Source organism: Podarcis melisellensis (assembly GCF_964234715.1).
Source record: "Podarcis melisellensis genome assembly, chromosome: 2".
In the NCBI taxonomy this organism is placed as follows: Eukaryota; Metazoa; Chordata; class Lepidosauria; order Squamata; family Lacertidae; genus Podarcis; species Podarcis melisellensis.
This window is the reverse complement of record NC_138529.1, coordinates 48,757,860-48,780,057: the sequence shown is the minus strand read 5'-3', so window position 1 is coordinate 48,780,057 and position 22,198 is coordinate 48,757,860. Positions and strand designations below refer to the sequence as shown.

The 22,198-nt window shown below is 42.1% G+C and overlaps 1 protein-coding gene across 7 annotated transcripts in view; it reads left to right on the top strand.

The window, feature by feature from the left end:
- The window catches only part of HTR4 (5-hydroxytryptamine receptor 4), a 166,578-nt gene that overhangs the window by 83,199 nt on the left and 61,181 nt on the right, over positions 1–22,198 (top strand). For all 7 annotated transcript variants that reach the window (XM_081899186.1, XM_081899189.1, XM_081899187.1 and 4 more), the window contains exons 3-4: positions 13,691–13,816; positions 15,527–15,727. In XM_081899186.1, coding sequence (XP_081755312.1) covers positions 13,691–13,816; positions 15,527–15,727 — 327 coding nt within the window. The remainder of the gene's footprint in view (positions 1–13,690; positions 13,817–15,526; positions 15,728–22,198) is intronic.

The following is a 22,198-nucleotide window of genomic DNA, read 5'->3' as shown; positions in this document are numbered from 1 at the left end:
TGTATACATACATACATACATTTTAGGCAAGTGCCTAAATGTACGCCTTTGTACATAGGTTCAATACAGCAGTTCCAAATTCTAGTGCCATTTGTATTTATTCACAGGTAGTATTTATGCCTTTCCCTTCCTCTGAGGATCTCAGGGTGATATACTTGGTTCTGCACCACCCTTCCTCATAGCCATCATGTAACATAGGGTAAGCTGACAAACAATGACTGGCCCAAGGTTCCCTGGGGAACTTCAAGGCAAAGTGTGGATTTGGACCTGGTTCTGCCCAATCCAATCGAACTCTCTCACCACTGCACGGGGGGTTGCCAATCTTTTTGGGCCAGTGGACACATCTGGAAATTTGAGAGTGTGTCATAGACAACAGTCATAAAATGCTTGCTCTGGGGTGTGGTATGCTACAAAACGGCTGCCACAGTGATGTGGCATAATTGCTTCCACATCTAAAGGGGCAGAAAAACAGACAAGACCATGAAATGCTGTGAGTCTGTCCCCCATCAGCCACCCCATGGGGTGTGTGGCACCTAAATCAGTCATTGCTATGGTTACCCACAGAGAGAAGCATTTTGCACCTCTCTATTCAGAACTGATGGGAGAGTGGGCATCCAATTAAATGCAGGCATGTTTAATACGGCATGCTCAGTGTAGGAAAGGCAGCCCAAGCAGGAACAGAAAACAGTTTCTTGGGGATTGTAGATTTTTGAGAGAATGTTTATTGAGACATCTTATGGGCACCATAGGTGGTACTTGCAGGCACACTGGCAGACTCCATCACCATCCTGACTCTGGATCCTCAGTGTTGGTTCTCCTCAAAGGCATGGTCCGGTGTTTGATTAAGTTACCTTACTTAATGGCTAGGTTTGTTATTGAGGCTTCTTTGTGCAGTGTCCTTTTTCTCAGAAAGAACAAGAAAGAATGAAAAGCAGGCAGCCTAGTTTTATAAGATGGGCAAGGAAATGCCAGGCAGCTTCAGTTCACAAGAAAGCTTTGACAAGCGCTCCACTTGGCATGGACCAAGGGGCTCATCCAAACTGGAGTTTAATGTGGATTTGAAGTTGCTTGTGTGTGTCTCCTTTTGCTGTTTCCACATGATGACCTCCTCATCCCAGGTGGCAGTCTAGTCTTTCTCTCAGCTAAATTTAGTTTTTCCCAATCTGCAGATAATCTGATAAAGGAAGCAAATCCATTACAGTGGTACCTCAGGTTAAGTACTTAATTCGTCCCAGAGGTCCGTACTTAACCTGAAACTGTTCTTAACCTGAAGCACCACTTTAGCTAATGGGGCCTCCTGCAGCTGCCGCGCCGCAGCAGCATGATTTCTGATCTCATCCTGAAGCAAAGTTCTTAACCTGAAGCACTATTTCTGAGTTAGCAGAGTCTGTAATCTGAAGCGTATGTAACCTGAAGCATCTGTAACCCGAGGTACCACTGTATAAAACTGCATGTTACCCAATGAGGATACACTGAAGGGTGTTGTGTGAGTTTCAACATGTGAGGTGAATGGCATTTTGCCGGATCCCACCTTTTGCCACATACCCTACTCCCACTTTGTTTCCATCAGCCCAAAGGAAAGGATGCAGCCCGCATTTTTCCACAGGTTGTTGCTAAAGGCACATTTACAGTATCTTTAAAACAGCTCTTCAGTGCAGAACTGCTCTTGCCCAAAGAGCTCAAAGAGCTGTATTAAAAATAGAATCTGCCCTTGCAGGGGTAGGAGGCAGAACAAGAGGTGGGAAAGGAAGCGGCAGCATTTTAATGAAACTGCAAATTGTCTAGCTTGGAGTGACACACACACACACTTTTTGATTGCTCTTTGGTGCATATCTGGGATATTGTAAAAATATCCCAGATATTTATTTGTAAAAAATAAAATAAAGGTGTGTGCACAGCTAAATAAAGATCTGTGCATGTCCCCACCATAGACATTAAGGTTTCTGGAACCTACATTGGGTGGGGAGGTACTAATTGAGGGGAGGAGACAACAACAAATATGTCCCATAACGCACTGCATAGTACAGTACTGCGGAGTAAAGTCACTGGGAGATTTCAGAAGCACAAAATTGAAAGTCTTTATATGTATACATGGAAACAGTGACCCTCGTCCACATGAATGCCCAAATGTGAACACAGCTCAGAGGTTAAGATGGGACACATCTCTGTGAACAGCAGCAGAGTGATTATAGGACATGATGGTTAAATCTTATTGAGATGCATAGAAAATAAGGAATGGGACAATAGTGCAAAACAGTTGGCTATGGCAAATGCATATTTGTGGGAGTAAAGAAGGCAATTCGGTAAGACAATGAGTGGGAAGGAGATGCTAAACTAAGAGTTCCGAGATCTGAAGCAGTTTGGGGAGGATTTTCCCCATGTTGTCAAAGTGTGACAAAGTTGACCAAGTTTTCTTGGTCAAAGTAAGATTTTCTTTCTCTCTCTCTCTCTCTCTTGGTGGGTGGAATGAGAGAGTGTACCGTATGCATTAATGAAGAGAAGCTGTATATCATCTCAGTATCAAAGGGAGATAGAACCACAAATTGCAAAATAAAAGACTACCTGGAGCCCTCCAGATGTCTTGAACTACAAACCCCATCATCCCTGACTATTGGCCATGCTAGCTGGGACAGATGGGATTTAGAGACCAAAACATCTGGAGGACACCGGGTTGGGGAAGGCAGCTCTACTGCATTATGACATTTTGTTTGTTTAATGTATTCTGCTTAGGTCCTTTGTAAGGATTTTGATGTCTGGTGTTTCTTGCACCTTCCCAAGAAATTGTTTATTAGGGATTACCATGTAATTCCCATGACTGTTCATGCATGCATGACTGTCTGGTCTGTATTTTGCTCCCTTACAGTCCCATGAATTCATGACTCAGCTGCTCCCTTCTTCCATCTTCATCTTCGGAAACTTGTCTTCACAGTTACTGCAGTAGTGACAATGTCTGCCTCACCAACTGCAACTGGAAGCAAATAGTGCAGATGAACTTATGAACTGCTTGCAAAATGCAGACATCCTTTCCTGTCTGTGCTAGTAAAAGAGGGCAGGCCCTGAATTCTAGGCATTACTCAAGGGATGAGCCCTTTCTGGTTGGAATTGGTTTGCCTAAGGATATTTTGAAAGTTTGTGCTGCTAACAATCACTCTCTCCTTCCTTCTCAATTCCCTTACCCAGCTGGTGTGTTCAGTTCCACCTTTACACAGCTATTTTCTCATAACAGTATGTAAATAGCCATGTGTGAACAATATGAGAACATCATGCTTATGTCAGTAGAATGATGCACATATACTAATTGCTTCAAGCATAACAGCTATCACTCAACTAGGATTGCAGATTTCCAGGAGTGAGGCAGCTGTTTGCTTGACATTAATGCATATAACTTCTATTAGTTCACTTAATTCACCTAATTCACATTGTACTTTATTTATTGTTGCTATTGTTGCTGTTGTGACCATCATGGTCATATCAACCACAGAACACCCCCACACCCCCCACACCCCTAATTTGCATTGGAGGCATCGAACTATACTTTATTTTAGGTGGGAGAAAACAGGAAATAGGGGACTTACACTATGACACTTTTTGCCCTCCTTTGTTATGAGTGGTGGAACTGAATAAGAATCTTTGTTCAAATGTATCCTGTTTAAGCATAAATGTTAGCACTATTTGCCTGGTATTTCAAAATAAAAATGCAATTATTCTAAATAAACCTATCTTCAGATCGCTTAGTGAAAGATGATATATGTATATATATTCATGTGCCCTGTGCAAATGGGTATGATTCTGCCCTTATCTCCCAGAGTCCCAATTTGTGCAGTATTTGTATAAATTTAGCTATGTTAGTTGTTTATGCAGTGTAGAAACAAAGCATGGAGGAGCAAGATTGAGCCCACTAGCCTTGTTCCCAAAATTTAAACCTTGTGAAAGGCTTGAGCAATGCATGGAAGGTGCATGCGTGATTTCGCTCCCTCTCTGTGCATTAATTTCTAGATGACAATATATCCACATAATTTTAAGCTTTTGAATCTTCTTTCTATCTGGTGGCATGATTTGTCCTTTTTCACAAGTTTAGATTAATAGCAGCACCATAGTCTGTTCTCCTTTGATGAAATGCCTTGGGGTCAACCAGAAGCACAATATTTTCTTGACAGTTTCTTCTACCACCATCTGCCAGTTCAATCCTTCTAATTTTATTTTAATCATCCTTTGCACTAACAGTTCTTGTGGTGCCTCAGTGATTTATTCTCCAGAAGGAATGCAGCTAAAGACAGATAGTAACACCCTCTGTCTTATTTCTGTTTGATATGGTAAACCTGTGTATAAGTTGCACTGCTGCAGGCTAGGGCTCATATGAATGTATGGTTTTCCATACAAAAGAAAATATTTTCACATTCTATTGGATAGGAAACCTAGCTGTGGTCCACCTTCCTGACACCTCATTTTCTGTATGGAAGGTTTTATATGTTTGTGTGTGGAGGAGCATTCACCTATGTGAGCCCCCTAGCCTGACATGGCACAGCTGAGACCAAGGTTTACCATCTCAGGCCTCAGAATCTAAACTAGATGTGATCTCCAACTAAGAGGGCAGACCCGCTGAAATAATGGACTTAGATGAGAAGGAAAGCGAGATCATTCTACCTGGCAAGCTGAAAAGTTTGCTCTGACAGAACAGTTGCCATAACTCAACGTTGAATACCTTGCATAAGTGTTTATAAATGAGTCTGAAAATGATAATATTTATGTAGGCAAGAATCAGCAGACTGACATCCAGATCACATAATGAAACCATTTCTCCTTGCTTTCAATCAAACACAAAACCGGTCAAACTGACTCCTGTTTAGATACCTTCACCCAACTTCTTGGCATTGAAATAAGATTAATGACTATGTCATATCTCTTAACAGTACTTGAATTTCTCACAGTGCTCTAAGCAAGCAATTAACTGATAAAACACTGTTTTTGGGTTAAGAAAATAACTTAATGTTACCCTGTAATTCAGACATTGCAGGAAGTGGATTTTAAATGAATGAATGTTTAGTAAGTGGAATTCGTTTTGCACAAGTGAGTATAAACAATGCTGTGTTTAATAAAACAACAACCCCAAACCCTACAATTTATATTATTGTTTTATTTTAGTATTTCCTTCTCTCTTTGGCTGTTGCTATTATACCTGTGATTCTTCCTCTTACTGCGGATGTTTCCCTTCTCTTTTGAAATAGTTCCTTGATGCCTTGCCATCCTTCTAAATAGTTCATTGATGCCTTGTAGATCTTTAAAATTTTGTTCTCCATTGTCAACAGTGTAAATCTTTTATTGATCTCTTTTCCTCTGTCGCTACGGGGGTGGGGATGGTCAAGGATTTCATGCAGAACACACTTTTTGTTTTCTCCAAACCTTAAAATGGATGGCACAAGAGGATATAACTATGTTAACTTGATTTCCACTTAGACTGAGTTTTCTGTACTTGTCAGTGCGGTTGATCCTGTCTAGAAAAATAGATATCAGCAGGGAAAAGATATCGTATGCTTTACAATGTGCTAGATAACTGAAATGTCCACCATTGGGTAGTATACTGATCAAACTCAGCCAGGGAAACTAAATTATGTGATGCTATGCCTGTGACTCCATGCAGTCTGAGAGCCTGTGGTGGTTTGAGGCCGTTCTGGCAATTATCAAAATATCAGTTATTCATAAAGCATTGATGCTCTCTACTGACTAGTTCAAATCAGGCCTCCCTTTAAGGGTTTTGGAAAATATTTTGAATCAACCTTATTTCAGCAAGTTACCTTTGAAACGTAAAGGTAAAGGTACCCCAGACCGTTAAGTCCAGTCGTGGAAAACTCTGGGGTTGCGGCACTCATCTCACTTTACTGGCCGAGGGAGCCAGTGTACAGCTTCCAGGTCATGTGGCCAGCATGACTAAGCCACTTCTGGCGAACCAGAGCAGCACACGAAACGCTGTTTACCTTCCCACCAGAGTGGTACCTATTTATCTACATGCTTTCGAACTGCTAGGTTGGCAGGAGCAGGGACCAAGCAACGGGAGCTCACCCCGTCGCAGGGATCCGAACCACTGACCTTCTGATCAGCAAACCCAAGAGGCTCTGTGGTTTAGACCACAGCGCCACCCGCGTTGAAACATAATTGAATCCAATCCCCTTTCTCCTGTTTTAACGATCTGGCAAACTCACTGCTATAGTTTATCCTCTGATGCTCCTTCTAAGAACACAAGAGTCCTGCTGGGTCAGACCAATGGCTTATCCGTCCAGCATTCTGTTTTCCCCAGCATCCAAGCAGATGCCTCCAAGAAGCCTACAAGCAGAGTATGAGGGGAATAGCCCCTCCTGCTGTTGTTCCCCAGTGACTGGTATTCCATGGTGTGCTGCTTCACAGTGATGATCAACATGAAGCATGAAATTTTGTTTCACAAATGAATATTGCTAGTGTGCTCCATTTTCTCAAATTGGAACATCAGATCACTGCAGTCTTTGATTCTGGCTGCTTTTAAATCTCTTACGGAGAACAAACCTGTAGTCACAAGACCAGTTTTTAAAAGGACCGCCCCCTCCTTTTTTATTATTTTAGCAAAACTAGCGCCATCACACTTCCCGCCCCCCTCAACTTGTGTGTTTGGCAAGTACCTAACCTTCCCCAGCTGTGCAGCAGCCATCTACAGAGCTATCACGAACAATAAGTGGAAGAATTCTTTGAATTTCCAAAAAGGAAAATTATCATACCTTGTGCCCTTTAGCTCTGAGTAATTCACATCAGATGCGATCTAAATCAACATTGTTTTCTTCTTCCTTTTCAGTGAGCTGTTGTAATGCAGATTAAGTTATCATGATACCAGTTCCTCTGCTACTGAGTACAGATGACATCAGTGTTATGATAACTAGAAATATACACTACAAAATCAAAACTAGAAACTCCAAAAAATTGGGCTGAGGATGTAATTGGTTTCAATACCTTCCTTTTTCTCCAGGCTAGACATTGAGTAATATTTCACTATTATTGGGAATTTGTTTTACAATAAGATCGCAAGGATTGCCCTGCTAGTTAAAACCAGTATTTTTTTTGCCAGTGTTTAGATATTTGAGACTGTGGGGGGGACCCCGTTCAGATGTAATGCTAAGCTAAACCATGACTTTTGGGGAGCATCCATGTATGTGCCAAGAGGATCATGACCACATTTTTATTTTATTTTAATTTCATTTATTTATTATTTTTTAGAATTTATATACTGCCCTATACCCAGAGGTCTCAGAGAGGTGCTGCTCCTCTGGTCCTGCTGCCACCATATTATTGTAGTTAATCCTGCACCATAGTTGAGAGGCATAAGGATGGTGATAGAACATAATTCTGGTTTATTTTCCTAACTTGTTAGCTGACATATAATACAAAACAGGATCTTCACACTGAAGTTGGTGTGTAATGGGAGAGGAGTGAAGAGTGAGGAGTACCTGGCCCTGCCTGATTCTCATTGCCAGCTTCATAAACCATGCATTATGAAGCCAGGAATGATTTATGAACCTGCCCATTATGTTCCTCTCCCCAAGTGCTGAAAACCTCTCCCCAAGCTTCCTTCCAGTTTCTAAGAAATTGAATGGATATACTTCCCGTATACTTTGCAGTTATTTTCTGAATTAATATGAAAAAATGAATGCCTTCTTTGCCTAAGTAAAAAAAAGGTAAAGTAAAGGTGTGGATCACAGCTTTTTTCATTTGGTGTGGTTTGTGCAGAGACATAAGAAATCTAGTAACAGGTTGAAGCTTTGAAGGAGTGATTCTGAGTTTGTAGTTACAGTCAAACCTTGGTTCCTGAACGGCTCCGTTTTGGAATGTTTCGGCTCCCGAACGCCAAAAACCCGGAAGTTATGTTCCGGTTTTCTAACGTTTTTCAGAATTTGAATGTCCGATGCAGCTACCGCTTGAATGCAGGAAGCTCCTTCAACCAATTGGAAACCGTGCCTTGGTTGTCGAACATTTCAGAAGCCGAACGGGCTTCCGGAACGGATTACGTTCGACAACCGAGGTTTGACTGTATTGTAAAATGTGTCCAGTTTAGTTATAAACAGGACTGGAATGACTAGCTGTTCTGGTCATGTTTCTAAGATAACACTGGAGGAAAAAATGGTTGAGGTAATTGTAGCCACTGAATTATGCCCAAGTCAAGTTAATGTATTTGCCAAAAACAGACCCACTCGTTTCATTAGCTGACCAAGAGGCAGTGACCCGAAGCTAAGCTTTTCGGCGAGTGTCAAAAAGTTGGACTTGGAATCACTAATGCTTGTCAGCAACTCTGACTAAAACAGACAACTTGCCACAAGGTTGCAGCCTGATCAGCCACTAGTGTATTACTTGCTGAAGCTGTAATTATCTCTCGCTGAAGTTGTACCATGGTCAGTAGACAGATCTGCCTAATTAAGTACACTTTTTTTTTCCAGAAGAGAACCCTTCCTCATTATTTTCATTGCTGAAGTTTTGACACTGGCTTACCTGTAGGATGTTTGAAGCTGGAGCCTCTAATAGAGAAAATGTTTGTGCTGTTTTCTTTGCAATAATAATGGATGTTGAAATGCACAAAGAGATTTTGTGGTGGTGGCGAAGGCTGGTGGAGTTACAAAGAGGGAGAACCTCAGCTCTGAGGCTGGAGCGGAATGAAAACAGCCTTTGGACACTTTCCATCCTATTTGTAGGTGGTTATATGGGGAAGCATTTTCCAAAGGTACCATTTGGCATGTATGTGAAATTATCCAACAGGTTCTTGGGAGCACAGGAGCGGCATTATAGCCGTGGTGAAGAATATTCAGACAATATTTGGCTAAATTGCTCTTGTGGTGATGGGGAAACGTTCTTAAATTCTGAATTTTTTGGCTTGGCTCTAGATGAGTTGGCTAGAACATGAGAGGGGGCGTAGACAAACAAGCCTTGGTGTGGGTGGCTGGCCTAGTAAAGGGAGAAGGAGTGGGTATGAGAAAAAATATTTCAGTACAATTTTTTCTTTAGTGCCTGAACAAATATAATGAAAGTGTAACATGGGGGCTTGGCCCAACAATAGTGGAATCTTGGTTAATATAATCAAGGGGGGAAATGGGTTGGCAACTTTTATTGGGAGTTCCACATTATAAAATCTGTACCAAGGATTTATTTATTTTTAAATCATAATGTATTTTATTTGACAATGACTTAACCTTGTTAACTTTTCTTTAGCATGAGCCTTGTACTATAAGAATTATTTAATGGGCAGAAAATTCATCTGCTGACCCATCATGTAGATATAGGGATGTATAAAGTGGCAACTGTTCGTCTTCTGTTACCTGTTAAAGCAGTGGCTTTTGGGGCTCTCAAATTTCTGCAGTGCCCTGTGCAACGTTAAAATTCGGCACCCACCCCCTGCCTCTCTTGCTCAGTTCTACAGAATTGTTGTGGCGCCCCCTGCAGCGCAGTGCCTAATGCAGCCAAACCGGTCATGTTACCCTAAAACCAGCCATTGTGTTAAAGACTCAATGAGATCCTGATAGAAAAATTCCCTGATTTGCCCATTCTTTGTGGACTGTTTCACTTAGGCCCTAATGAACACTTATGCCAGGGAACATGATCCTGCTACCTTTGAGCAGAAGTAAGCCTGGTCTGCCAGCCTTCTTATACAATTTGATAGCAGTGGTGGCAAAAATCTGTGATGGCACATCTTCTGCCTTTTGCATGTTACCATTGCAAGCAGGTCAGAACACTCAGTGAATCCTTCCTGTTTTAGGAGCACCCTGGCCTGCTTGCAGTGGCAGTGTGCAAGAGGAGGGAGAGATTAGTAGGCATCTTGGGGGTACACTCCTCTCCATCATAGCACTGGGTGGAGAGGAATCCCACTCAGTGCTGAGCTGCGGTGGGTGTGAAATAGATGTCTGTGCTCCCTCTGATCGGCAGAAGAAAAGTGTGGGGGTGCATTCATCTCTCTCTCTCTCTCTCTCTCTCTCTGTGTGTGTGTGTGTGTATGTGTGTGCGTGTGTGTGTGTGTGTCTTTGTGACTGACTGACTGACTGACTGACTGACTGCAGGGTCCATCCTTGTTTTGGCCAATCCCTCTGCTGATAGATATTAGCCATTAAATGCAAATGTATGTTAGGCAGCATAGGTACAAGACGTATTGTGTATTAGTGAAAATAGTTACCAAATTAACTAAACTGTTATCCAATTATTAGAGAATTAATAAAATTACACTTCTGAATTACTACTTTGAGGGGTTAGTAGCTACAATTACTTGGTTGTTCACTGTAAATTCACCGTTATATTCTGTGAACTGGAAAAGTTGTGCATTTTCCATCATTCTTGTATAAAATAAATCCTTGTGTGCAGATCAGAATAATTTGAATACTCCAATATAGATTGAAAACATACACATTTTCAGTTCCCATGAGGTCCTAACAGGGATGGTTATTGAATTTGGCTCTCTGGGGTCCAAAGTCTGTATTGTCAGGTACACTACCCTAGCCTTTTGCAGTGTGGTAGGCTTTTGTTCTGCATTTAAACTCCCAGGATATTAATCTAAGCTATCGTATGGACCTTAACTGCCTTTCTGTCTGGAAAATTATCCTGTTACACTGCAGTGTTGCATAGGTTGCTTGCCAGTATGAGTCAGGCTGCCCGTTGAAGAGACCCCAAAAAATAAATAATCTGTTACGTAATTATGTCCTATAGATGAAGTGATAGAAATATTGGAGTATGTTGTAAAGTTATTTTTTCTTCAGTCCACTTTAAATGAAATGGACTTTACATTAATGGAGCATTGTGAGCAAATATAATAGGTTGTATCCAATGAAGTTATCCTGTAAGTTCAAGGACTTCAGGAGTTTCTCTCCGTCTCCTCTCCCCATGCCCTCCAAATCTGCTCCTGAGGGTTGGGACAACTCCTAGTACAGATTGGGGTGGGCATGCAAAGAGTGGGAGAACTCCTTGCACTGATGGGATGATTTCGTTGGATACAACCCATTGATTCTCAGAATGTTAGCTAGCGCTGCTGTTGTTTGTAAAAGCCTGCTCATAATCTGCTTATGAACGGCTCACTGAGCAATTTGGCATCTATGAACATTTTGAGAAGGAGGAGGAAGCGGAGAAGCAAGAGTCGTTAAAGACATCTCAAGGATTATTTTTTATTAGCCTTATGAAATCTAATTCAGATATATCATTTATTAGTCATATTTATAGCTGGCCCTTCATCCACAATAAATTCTAGAGTGCAGATGCACATATGCATTTTTTTCAACGTATAAAGCAAAAGTCATCATTTTCTAACTGTTCCAAACCTTTCCTATTATATTCAGTGTTGATTAATAATTTAGCAACACCTACCCTGCCTTTATGGATTAATATCTCCCAGTTTCCTCCTAGTGAAGGAGATCTGGTATTTGATATAATTCTGGTGCAAGGTAGCAGACCTTGAATAGGGTTTCCATCTCCTTTCACAGGATCAGGTGGCATTCTGTGTTGCGTTTCTCCCTCTTCTTCCTTGTCAAGGTGACTTTATTCCTGCAGCATGCGCCGTCTCTCGCTCTCTTTCTCTCCTGCTTACCCAAGCAAGCAATATTAGATCGCCTAGAAGTAGCGAGCACAGTTTGAATTAAGTTTCTCCTTGACTGTGAGAGACCAGAAGGCTATCAACTCCAGCCCCTTGCCTCAAGAATTTCTGCTCACTAACTCTCTGGACAGAATGTTTTGTAGTATCTCAGGCTCCAATGTGCCACAAAGCAGAAAGCAGCTGAACTGCAAAGAATGTGCCTGCAGGGCAAGTTGTCCAGACAATCCAATTTAAGAGTACTTTCCCACGTAAGACGTAAAGTGGTGCTTGCTTCAGATGGATTGTGATATAAATGTGAAATGTATATTGACCAGGCTGCCCACGTGAATTCTAAATTCCTCTCTTCTGCTTTCTTTTCTGCATTCATGTTAGCAACAGATGCATATTAGCAGAGGGTGGGGGGAGCTTGAAGACTGTAGTTAGTCAGGAATGGTAGGGCTCTTAAGTATACAACATCACAGAGAAAGTCAAACTCTATGAGATGAAGTTCCTTCCTGGCTTTCAGGTATGACAAGCAAACTCTGAGCAAATTCTACCCATTAAATCTTATTTTTTGAAACCATTTTTGCACTGCAACTGCTGCCATCTTAGCTATGTTGTCTCCAACTTAGTCTCAAATTATTTATCATGTTTGAATCCCTGACTTTCTGCCTTTCTCTAGAGAGCTCAGGTTGACTCCTCTGCGTTTAGCTCATTTTATCCCTGTAACAAAAGTGTGAGGCTGCCCATGGCCATTTAAGTGAACTTTGTGTGTCAGAGACTTGAACCACGGCTCCAGGTCCAGCATTCTGCCTGCAGCAGTACATTGGCTCAGTATGTATATTGGTTTCTGATGCTGCTGAAGAGAGGAGAAAAAGCCAGGAGCATAAATAAAGGGGAAATGACTATTTTCATTTATTGGGCCTTGAACATGACCCCCACAATCCATATTGTAACTGTCTGTCTAATCCCCAGGCTTCAACTTTTTTCCTTTGCCAAGCCAAAGTGGTTGCTGTGTGTGTACACTACAGAAATAAATTGTGGTGGCATATGAGTCTTCTGAATGTAGCTTCCAACTTATATGTCTAGTTCCTTTCCCAAAAGTTGTAGCTTTGGGACAACAAAAATTGTATCATCAATAAAAAGCAAGCTGGATTGAGAAAGATTCAGAATTTGATAGATCCATTTTATATGCTATATGGTTTAATATCTAAATACAGTGGTACCGCTGTTTACGAACTTAATCCATTCCGGAAGTCCGTTTTTAAACCGAAACCGTTCTTAAATCAAGGCGCGCTTTCCCTAATGAGGTCTCCTGCCGCCGGTGCCCTTTTACCATTCGGATTCTGTTCTTAGACTGAGGTAAAGTTTGCAAACACTACTTCCGGTATTGCAGAGTTCATAAACTGAATAGTTCGTAAACAGGGCTGTTCTTAAACTGAGGTACCACTGTATATCAATGCTCCCCAATGTTTTCCACCCACAGTCCATAGCACTTCTATTGCACCCACCCTAAAATGGTAAAATCTGTCCTTTCAGGACATGGCAGTTGCCATTCGGAAATTTGGCTGTGCCTGCAAGTTGCTACTGAGTCTGGCAGAAAACTGGAGCCTTAAAAAAAAAATCAAATTTAACCTTCCATGGAAATTCCTGGATGTATTTGCCTACAATTTGGCAGACTTAATCCACTGTGGAGGAGCTGCTATGCCTGCAAATTTCACCCACTTCTGCAAAAAGGGGGTATTAGATGAGATTGATCAGTTTTTAGATTCCCCATTATAGTGAATGGGAAGAAAACAGAGCTTTGTTTTTCAACAGATATAATTTAACACTAAATAGCGGGTCAAATTGGAAAGACACAGGGTGGCTCTGGAACAGATCAGGCTGCTTCCCAAAGTTACAGCTGCAAGTCTAATATGGTGGCCAGTGTACACCCTGTCACATACATAGATTGGTCCTGAGCTGTTGAATTGTAATCTACAGTATTCCCATTGTTGAAGGGAAGGGTCAGTAAATGAGTTAAGGCTGCTGTGGGCTGGAAAATGGAATTTGACATATGGATTCAAAATAACCAAGTTAGTCTCAAGCAGCCAGTCTTCTATTTTCAAGAAGTACCCCATATTTTTTTCTTTATAGCTCAACTGAGGGATTTGGCGTGGCAGAGAAGATTGCACTGCTCACCTTTATTTCTGCTGTTATTCTTATGGCTATCCTGGGAAATCTTCTGGTTATGGTGGCTGTATGCAGAGACAGGCAACTCAGGTGAGTCCATCCATATGTTACTATCAATCTCTTTGGCAGAATGAGCTTTTCAAGGGTGGAATATCTGAATCTCCAGGGCAAAGAGACAAATGTGAAAATAGCTGTGAACATAAACAATGGGGTAAAAGAACATTCTCACTGCTTTTCCCCCAGACAAGCTTATTAGTGTAATGTCAAACTTTGATTGCCTGTAGTGTCAAAGTTAGAATTTATATTGCAGCTGATTAATCATTTTATTATCTAGTGCCTGCATTTCTAGAATTTGCATCATCAAAATACATAAATCACCAAGTAATTCCAAAGTGACTAACACTGCACTTTGAGGGCAGAAGCTACATGTAACAAGAGACAAGGAAACACTGCCAAAAATAGCAATTTCTTGCCAGGTTTTCTTTCTCCTTGATGTGCACTAAAAAACTACATCATGTCCTGATTGTAATGACATTGTGGATTTCCCAGCTCCAGTGAGCAGAGCAGATGATGGAGAACAGACATGGGTAACAGACTGTGCAATTATGCCAGGAATGAATATTAGACATGGAATGGATTCAGGACTTCTGCCCTGAAAGGACAGTGCTTTGGGTTTATTTGACAAAGAAAAGTATGTTTAATTGGAAAAAAATTAAATGCTACATTTAAGCAGTCTATCCACTCACATTTCACAATCAATTTCCACATCTCTAAATGTATAGTTTGCCAGATATGTCACATTTTTTATTTTAGGCTTATTTGGCCATATATAAGGAAATTGTAGATATTCATGGCAATCTGACTGTGTAAATTGTTGAGGAGGCACAACCTGTTATTTAAAGGCCTTTTATGACATTAATGAATCAGTATGATATGAGCATAATTGGTCATACAAGCTTATGTGACCTTTGTTTTCTGCCTCTGCATGTGAGCATCAGTTTGCCTACAGTGTTGATTTATATCTTGATGTTAACATGTATTATGGTCAGTATACTGTAAGTTTTTTAAATATATACATATATTACTGCAGAAGCTATAATGAAGTAAGGGCTTCTTTAAAGGAGCGGCTTTTATCTTATGCTGGCCTATGACTGTAATAAAGATTTGGATTGGATTGGAAGGAGCTGCAGAATTTTTAAGTCCACATCCTTAAACCTAAATGAAAGATGTGTTGTGCATGCATGGAGGGAACTACAGTCCCAGCAAGAGCTTTGTTTGTTGTTTTTCTATGCAGTAGTTCCTACTGCGTCAAAAAGACAAGGCACTTTTCTAACTGAGCAGCTGCTTGTCTCTTCAGTGGAAACAGCTCGAAAGAAAACATCAAATCAACTTCTGGCAGCATCCCTGCTAAGGTCCCTCACCACTGAAGCATCACATGTCCAATATGTATGCATGTTAATGGCTTTGAAAGAGAGTTGCTCACCATGAGTGATAGCGAACCAACAAATGCAGGTGGGAATTTTAATTGCTAATGAAAGGCTACTACTGGTACTTTGTGAATTTGAGATCTATATGTGGATAAAGAGGCTGGTGCACACATTCAACTGTCTCCTGGACTATCTCCTGTCTGAACAGAAGGTTGTGCCCCATGAGGAATTTACATACTCAACATGGGCACTTGATTTACAGAGTGATAAAATAACAAGGGATGGGTGTTTTAAAATGCAGAAGGCAACACTGTCCTACAAATTGTCATCTTGGTGATGTCTTTCTGAATCAATACATTTGTGTTCCTTGCAGGAAAATCAAGACCAATTATTTCATAGTCTCACTTGCCTTTGCTGACTTGCTGGTGTCAGTTCTGGTGATGCCATTTGGAGCCATTGAGCTGGTTCAAGATAACTGGATTTATGGAAGAACGTTCTGTTTAGTCCGCACTTCTCTTGATGTCCTCCTCACAACAGCATCAATTTTCCACCTCTGCTGTATCTCATTAGACAGGTAGGATAAAAAAGGTACATAAAATAAAATGCTGCTGTTTTCAAGTTTATCCGGTTAAATTCCATGTGTTCCTTCAGGAAAACCATTGAATTAAAGGCATGTAAATATAGCCTATATACAAGGATTCATGTGTGCCAGGGCTTATCTCAAATATCTATTTTCAAGTATCTAGAACAAAGCTGGGGAATCTTTCTTCGGCTAATTATGGACATCTCTAGTGGAAAGATGTTAAAGGTTGGATTTTAGATCAGTTTATGAGCAGGACACACCTATTCAATGCCTTTAACTTCAAAAATGCACTTGGATCCCAAAAATTGTATGCACAAAGTTTCAAAATGTATAGATACTCTTTGCATTATTTGCAAGGAACACATGTTTATGTCAGTCAATCCATCTTTATTATTACGATCACAGATCAGCCACTAAATTACAGGTTTATGACTCTGCTGAAACATACCCCACCCCACCCCACTTTGATTTTCTTGCAGAGGAAGGCATCATTTCCTCTTTGGCTGCTCTCTGCTGAACAGCTGGTGGATGGGAGGAAACCCAGAAAAGCAGATGGAATCTGGCTGTGGGCCATATCTGGCCTGCAGACTGGGGATTCCCCTCTTGAATATATTATGTAAGAATGGATGTGTATATTTCCTTCACCAAAGAGTGACAATGTTAGCACTAAATTGTGGTTTATCAATACATACTAAGAGGACTACCTAGGCAGTTATCTTTCCACAAGGGCCAACATTGATGCCAAAATCCAGTGTTGCCTGAGCTTGCGAGTGTGGCTTTCTTCCGATTGAAGTGCAGAGTGTTTGAGGACCAGGACATTTGCAAGGAAACCAAAATGCTTGTTTACAAAGCTATTATACTATCAACCTTACTATATGCTTGTGAAACATGGTCCACTTATAAACGCCATCTCCAACTCCTCAAAAGATTCCATCACACTAATATCAGTGTACTGGCAGAAGCAAAGATCACAAGTGTCGAAGCAATGATTCTTCAACATCAACTTCATTGGATTGGTCATGTTGTGCGGATGCCTGATAATCGTCTTCCAAAGCAACTACTCTATTCCAAACTTAAAAATGGAAAGCGTAATGCTGGTGGTCAACAAAAGAGGTTTAAAGACTGTCTCAAGGCAAATCTAAAAAAATGTAGTATAAACACTGACAACTGGGAAACACTGGCCTGTGAGCGCTCCAGTTGGAGAACAGCCTTTACCAAAGGTGTCATGGGCTTTGAAGACACTTGAACTCAGGACGCAAGGGAGAAACGTGCTAGGAGGAAGGCACACTTGGCAAATCCACACTATGATCAACTCCCACCCAGAAACCAATGTCCCCACTGTGGAAGGACGTGTGGGTCCAGAATTGACCTCCACAGTCACTTTCAGACTCATTGTTAAAACCATGTTTATGGAAGACAATCTTACTTGGCTACAAGGGATCGCCAAAGAAGATGACGACTAAGAGGACCAATCTGAGCAAAGCATCAGCCTTTAATGCTCCCCTCTTCCCCTTTCTTCTTATGCAGCTGAAAGGATTTGACCGGAGTTTACTTTCACATTTGAAGAATCCTGAATTGTCATTGCATTTGAAGCAGCGATTCTTTAATTTCTTAACAAGTTAACTTGAAACATATGGTGATACAAAGCTGGCTTATTAGAATAACCATCATTTACTTTAAACCAGAATTGATACTTTGAACATCATGACAAGCCGGGATTCTTTAATAGTAAAACTAAATTATTATTCATCACATAGCACGTAGTTAAAATACGGAACTCACTCCCACAGGAAGCAATGATGTTCACCAACTTAGATGGCTTTAAAAAGAGAACTGGATCAATTCACAGCGGAGAGGGCTGTCAGTGGCCTTTAGCCATGATGGCTATGCTCTGCCTCCACAGCTTCTGAAAACCAGTTGCAGGAAACTGCAGGAGGGATGAGGACTCTTGCTTGCAGGTTTGCCACAAGCAACTGGTTGGTCACTTTGAGAACAGGATGCTGGACTAGATGGGCCATTGGCCTGATCCAGCAGGGTCTTCCTATGTTCTTAAATTTACTTCCTCCCACCCCTACCCCCACCCACTCTAAGAAATGTTGCTTGTGATCTAACGTGGCTGGATTGTAAAAGTTTTCTTTTATAATTATTTGTAACGTTAGTTACAGATGATAAGCAATTTAAACTGGTAATCGAGCTCATCTTAGCCACTGAGCTATGTAATTGAAATTCATGGTTCTTATTTGTTAAGGGTACCAAGACAACTCTGGTGATGTCCTTGCTACTTGTACCCTGGAATGTGTGATCATTTCTGCTTATTCATTCTTCAAATAAAAGTGTGCATTATGGGGGATGTCTTTCTGTTTTGGTCTTCATGTTTCTTGTACCAGTCTGGTTTTGTTTTTTTAATATAGACTTCAATCATATTTAATGGCTTCGAGTAAATCTATTTGCTCAGCTCACCACCTTCCAAAGTGCTTCCTATCTCCCAGTGAAGTTATCTTTGTTCCTAACATTAACTTTTTAGTAATGAAACTGTTCTTTTTAAAATATTTTTATTGAAGTAAGTCAAATCAATAGAATAAAAAGAAGTACAAATAAAAAAGTGCAGTATAATAAAAAAGTTCTAAAATAAATAAATCGTAAAATAGATCTAAAATTCACAGCATAAGATAATAAGAGGCTGCACCAAGTTTCTTTTGTGGCTCTGTTGCTAAAGCAATACTGGAATTAGTATGTTGTTTCCTATAGTCACATATACATTTATTCTGTTGTCCTTAGATCTAGCAGCAAGGGGCAGAGGAATCCCTCTGTAATTTTTTTCAGTAAAGATACACACACACACACACACCCTTCATTTCTGTACAAGGTGGAACAAATGAGACATGATGCCTGAGGTCCTTGATAGAATCACTCAAAACTCTATGGATGGTGCTATAATCCACAAAGTATATGCTCTGTGGAACGTCACGCAGCAAAGACAGAATAGTTACATGGATAAAACCTGAAAATAACTACAACAGATCAAAGGTAACATTGCCAATGGAGCATTGCAGGCAGTAATACAAAAGCAGCTGTCAGTACAAGTCATGTTACATGACTGTTCTTCCTAGGTACCTGTGAAATATTTTTTCCCCCTTTGAATGTTTTGTAACCGTTATAATCTGATAGGATCCTTTGGTAATTCAATAAATGCCCCATACTCTGGACAATCTAGATGGTAACTTCTGTTTAGCACTGTAAACATAGGCATATTAAACATTCTGAGTCTATTTGTCCCCCATATAGGGAATATTGGATTCATGATAATCAGGGCAGAAGCCATTACTCCATTAGACTGTGTGATTAACTGATTAATGGCTTACCTCTTAAATTATAGAGAGCTTCATTTCATTAGTGCTGGCCATCTGGGCCCTCACACATCCACTGACAGGAGCTGACCTGATGGCTTCTATTACTGGCAGAATCTCCCATCATTTTCTGCTGATGGAAGAGACTTAATGGATGGTGAGGATCTAAGATACATACTAGGCCAGTAAATGGGGTAGGAATTAAAGGAAAGTGTCTCTGCCAAAAGTTTGTCCTTTTACTTTCTGCTCCTGTTTACTTGTCCTAGCCCTTTTAATTTACATGCTGGGTTAGGGAGGTCCCAAGCAGAAGAACCCTGGACCTCAGAGTAAGGTGGCATCTCCCTACATGTTTGAAAGTTCTTAGCATTGAAATGTCAGAAGAGCAGAGTTTCCCAGACTTTGTGAAAGATGATGGAAGAAATAATTGTTGGGACACCTTGGGATTTTCTTTTGCCATCAAAGATCTTAGAGCACTAATTAGTGTTGCTTGCAATAATTCTGTTATATTTATTTAATGCTAACTCTGACTATGGCTGGATTATTTGTGCTTGTGACTGGATCATTGGTATTTTGCACAATTTTTTAAAAAACAGTCAATTCTGAAAGCTTTAGACAATATTGCCCTAACATCTGTGTTCTGTTCACACTACTTAGTCACATGCAGATATTTGTGGCAGATTCTGAACTACTAGGTCCTAGAATTTCTGCCAATCTCCCTAGCTTTGATTAGGAAGAGTCATAATCAAGCATCTCATTTAAAAAATAAATTAAAAACTCATCATATGGTGCAGTGTGAACTGAAAGCGCCTGTTCAATTTAATGTCCAGTCCTGCATAAGTTTTGCAGCAGTGAGGACCTTATCAAGATGAGACGTAATCAGTGGCGTAGCGTGGGTTGTCAGCACCCGGGGCAAGGCAAGTACCGTATTTTTTGCTCTATAAGACTCACTTTTTCCCTCCTAAAAAGTAAGGGGAAATGTGTGTGCGTCTTATGGAGCGAATGCAGGCTGCGCAGCTATCCCAGAAGCCAGAACAGCAAGACGGATCGCTGCTTTCGCTGTGCAGCGATCTCTCTTGTTGTTCTGGCTTCTGAGATTCAAAATATTTTTTTTCTTGTTTTCCTCCTCCAAAAACTAGGTGCGTCTTGTGGTCTGGTGCGTCTTATAGAGCAAAAAATACGGTAATTTGCGCCCCCTAACCAGTGGATTTTAGCACTCCAGTGCGAGCGTCCCCCCCCCAGATGTTGCGGCTGGCCCTCCTGCCCCCCCACGCTACGCCACTGGGGCTGGGGGCAAGCGAAGGAGCCAAGGACCCCCCCTTAAGGCTCAGCAGGAATTTATTAAATTTATTATTTGCGGAGCCCCCGCGAGCCAAGGCAGCCGAAGCCCCCTCCCCTCGGGCGCCTCCCCGCCCCCTCCTCTCCTTGGGCTGTAGGTGGAGTCCGCGCTCCGAGGCGCTCCAGATCCGGGCTTGGCGAGCGCCTCGCCTCCTCCCGGCCGGGTCCGGGGGCTTCCAGCCGCGCTCCGTCCTTGCCCCCCCCCCGCGGCTGAGACTTGCGCTGAGAGCCGGAGCCAGCGGCGCCCCCTTCCGCCGGGAGACCCTCGCCCGCCCGCCGGCATCCTCTCGGAGGGTTTTGGGGAGCGCAGGGCGCGGCGAGGCCCCTCAGAGCTCTCCTCCCTCCCCGTCGGCAGAAGCAGCCGCCGCCTGTGGCTGGGCCGAGGGGATGGCGGCGGCGGCGGGGTGCGGAGGCTGCCCGTGCCCGGCCAGGCGTCGGTGGCGGCGTCGGCGCTGCTGCAGCGGCTGCTCCTCCTGCGAACAGTGAGTGGCCGCAGCGGCGGCGGCGGCAGCGGCGGCGGGGAGCCCAGCGGAGGAAGGAACTTGTCCCTTCCCTCTGGACTCGCGCCCCCCCGGATGTTGCGCCCGGTGCGGCCGGCACCCCTGGCACCCCCCATGCTACGCCACTGGACGTAATGCTTGCTGCTCTCTGTGTAGATTGGTTCAACTGTTGAAATAAGCCACCATTCTGCAAAAAGGAAACTAATAAAAACCAAGACCTTTTGCTTGCGTTAAAATTAAAATACAACAGTTTACTTTTTGTATGCATCCCTGCATCCTGAAATACCACGTGTGTTGCCACACCTCAAAAAGGATATAGTAGAGATGGAAAAGGTTTTTTGGCTATGGCACATTCCGGGGTGGAGTAGATGATGCATAGAAGGTCAGCAGTGTGAAAAAATGTGGTGTTGGCTTTGTAGGTTTCCTGGTCTATTCTAAACAAGACACTCTTTTTTGCTGCCTGTCCTTCTTATAAGACTAATTCGTATTTCAGCTGCTGCCTCACCTGAGCAGCCTGCCTCATTCCTCCACTAGCTGCAGCCTGGAGGGTTTTTGCAAAGGCAGCAATGAGCACAGATAAAATATATTATCATAAATCAACACCTGCCTATATCTAAAGACACAAACAGAACCCCCCCTCCTTTTCCCAAAGAGAATGCTAACATTTAGACATTGTGAGTTCTGCAGAAAGATATGCGTTCCTGTAAAATAATTCGAAAAGACAGGATCTCAGATGAGAACTCTTGATGGCAGAAGCCTGCAAGGGAACAAGTGTTAGCATGGCAGAAAGGGCAAAGTGTAGAAGCGCTTCTGTCGAGAGGATCCCCAGGAGACAACAGGTTCCATGTGACACCTGGTCGCAGCTTCTGCTCATGCAGAACTTTGCTGTCAGGTCCAGTGCAGTGCTAGTGATATCTGTGTCTTAGATGCCTGGGTGAATCATACTTGGTTGTGCAGGGGAAAAAACTTCCCTTGTGTTGTGCTACTCTCACCATCCCTGCATGCCCGATGAAGCCACAGTTGTTAAGTTGTGGGTGAACATATCAGTCGACACAGCAATTCTTCAAACAGCTCTTGTTTATTCACAGGCCAGAACAGAACCGAACTGAAGGGTTCAGCCAGCCTGCTTATATAGAGCTCCACTAGAACGCAACAGTAACCATTTTCTGTAACTATCCAATCACTGAACGTCACTTTCGATCCCTTATTTGCATATGTGGACCTGAACTATCTACAGTAGCCCCCTGCTGGCCCAGGGTGAGAACTTCAGTACATAACAG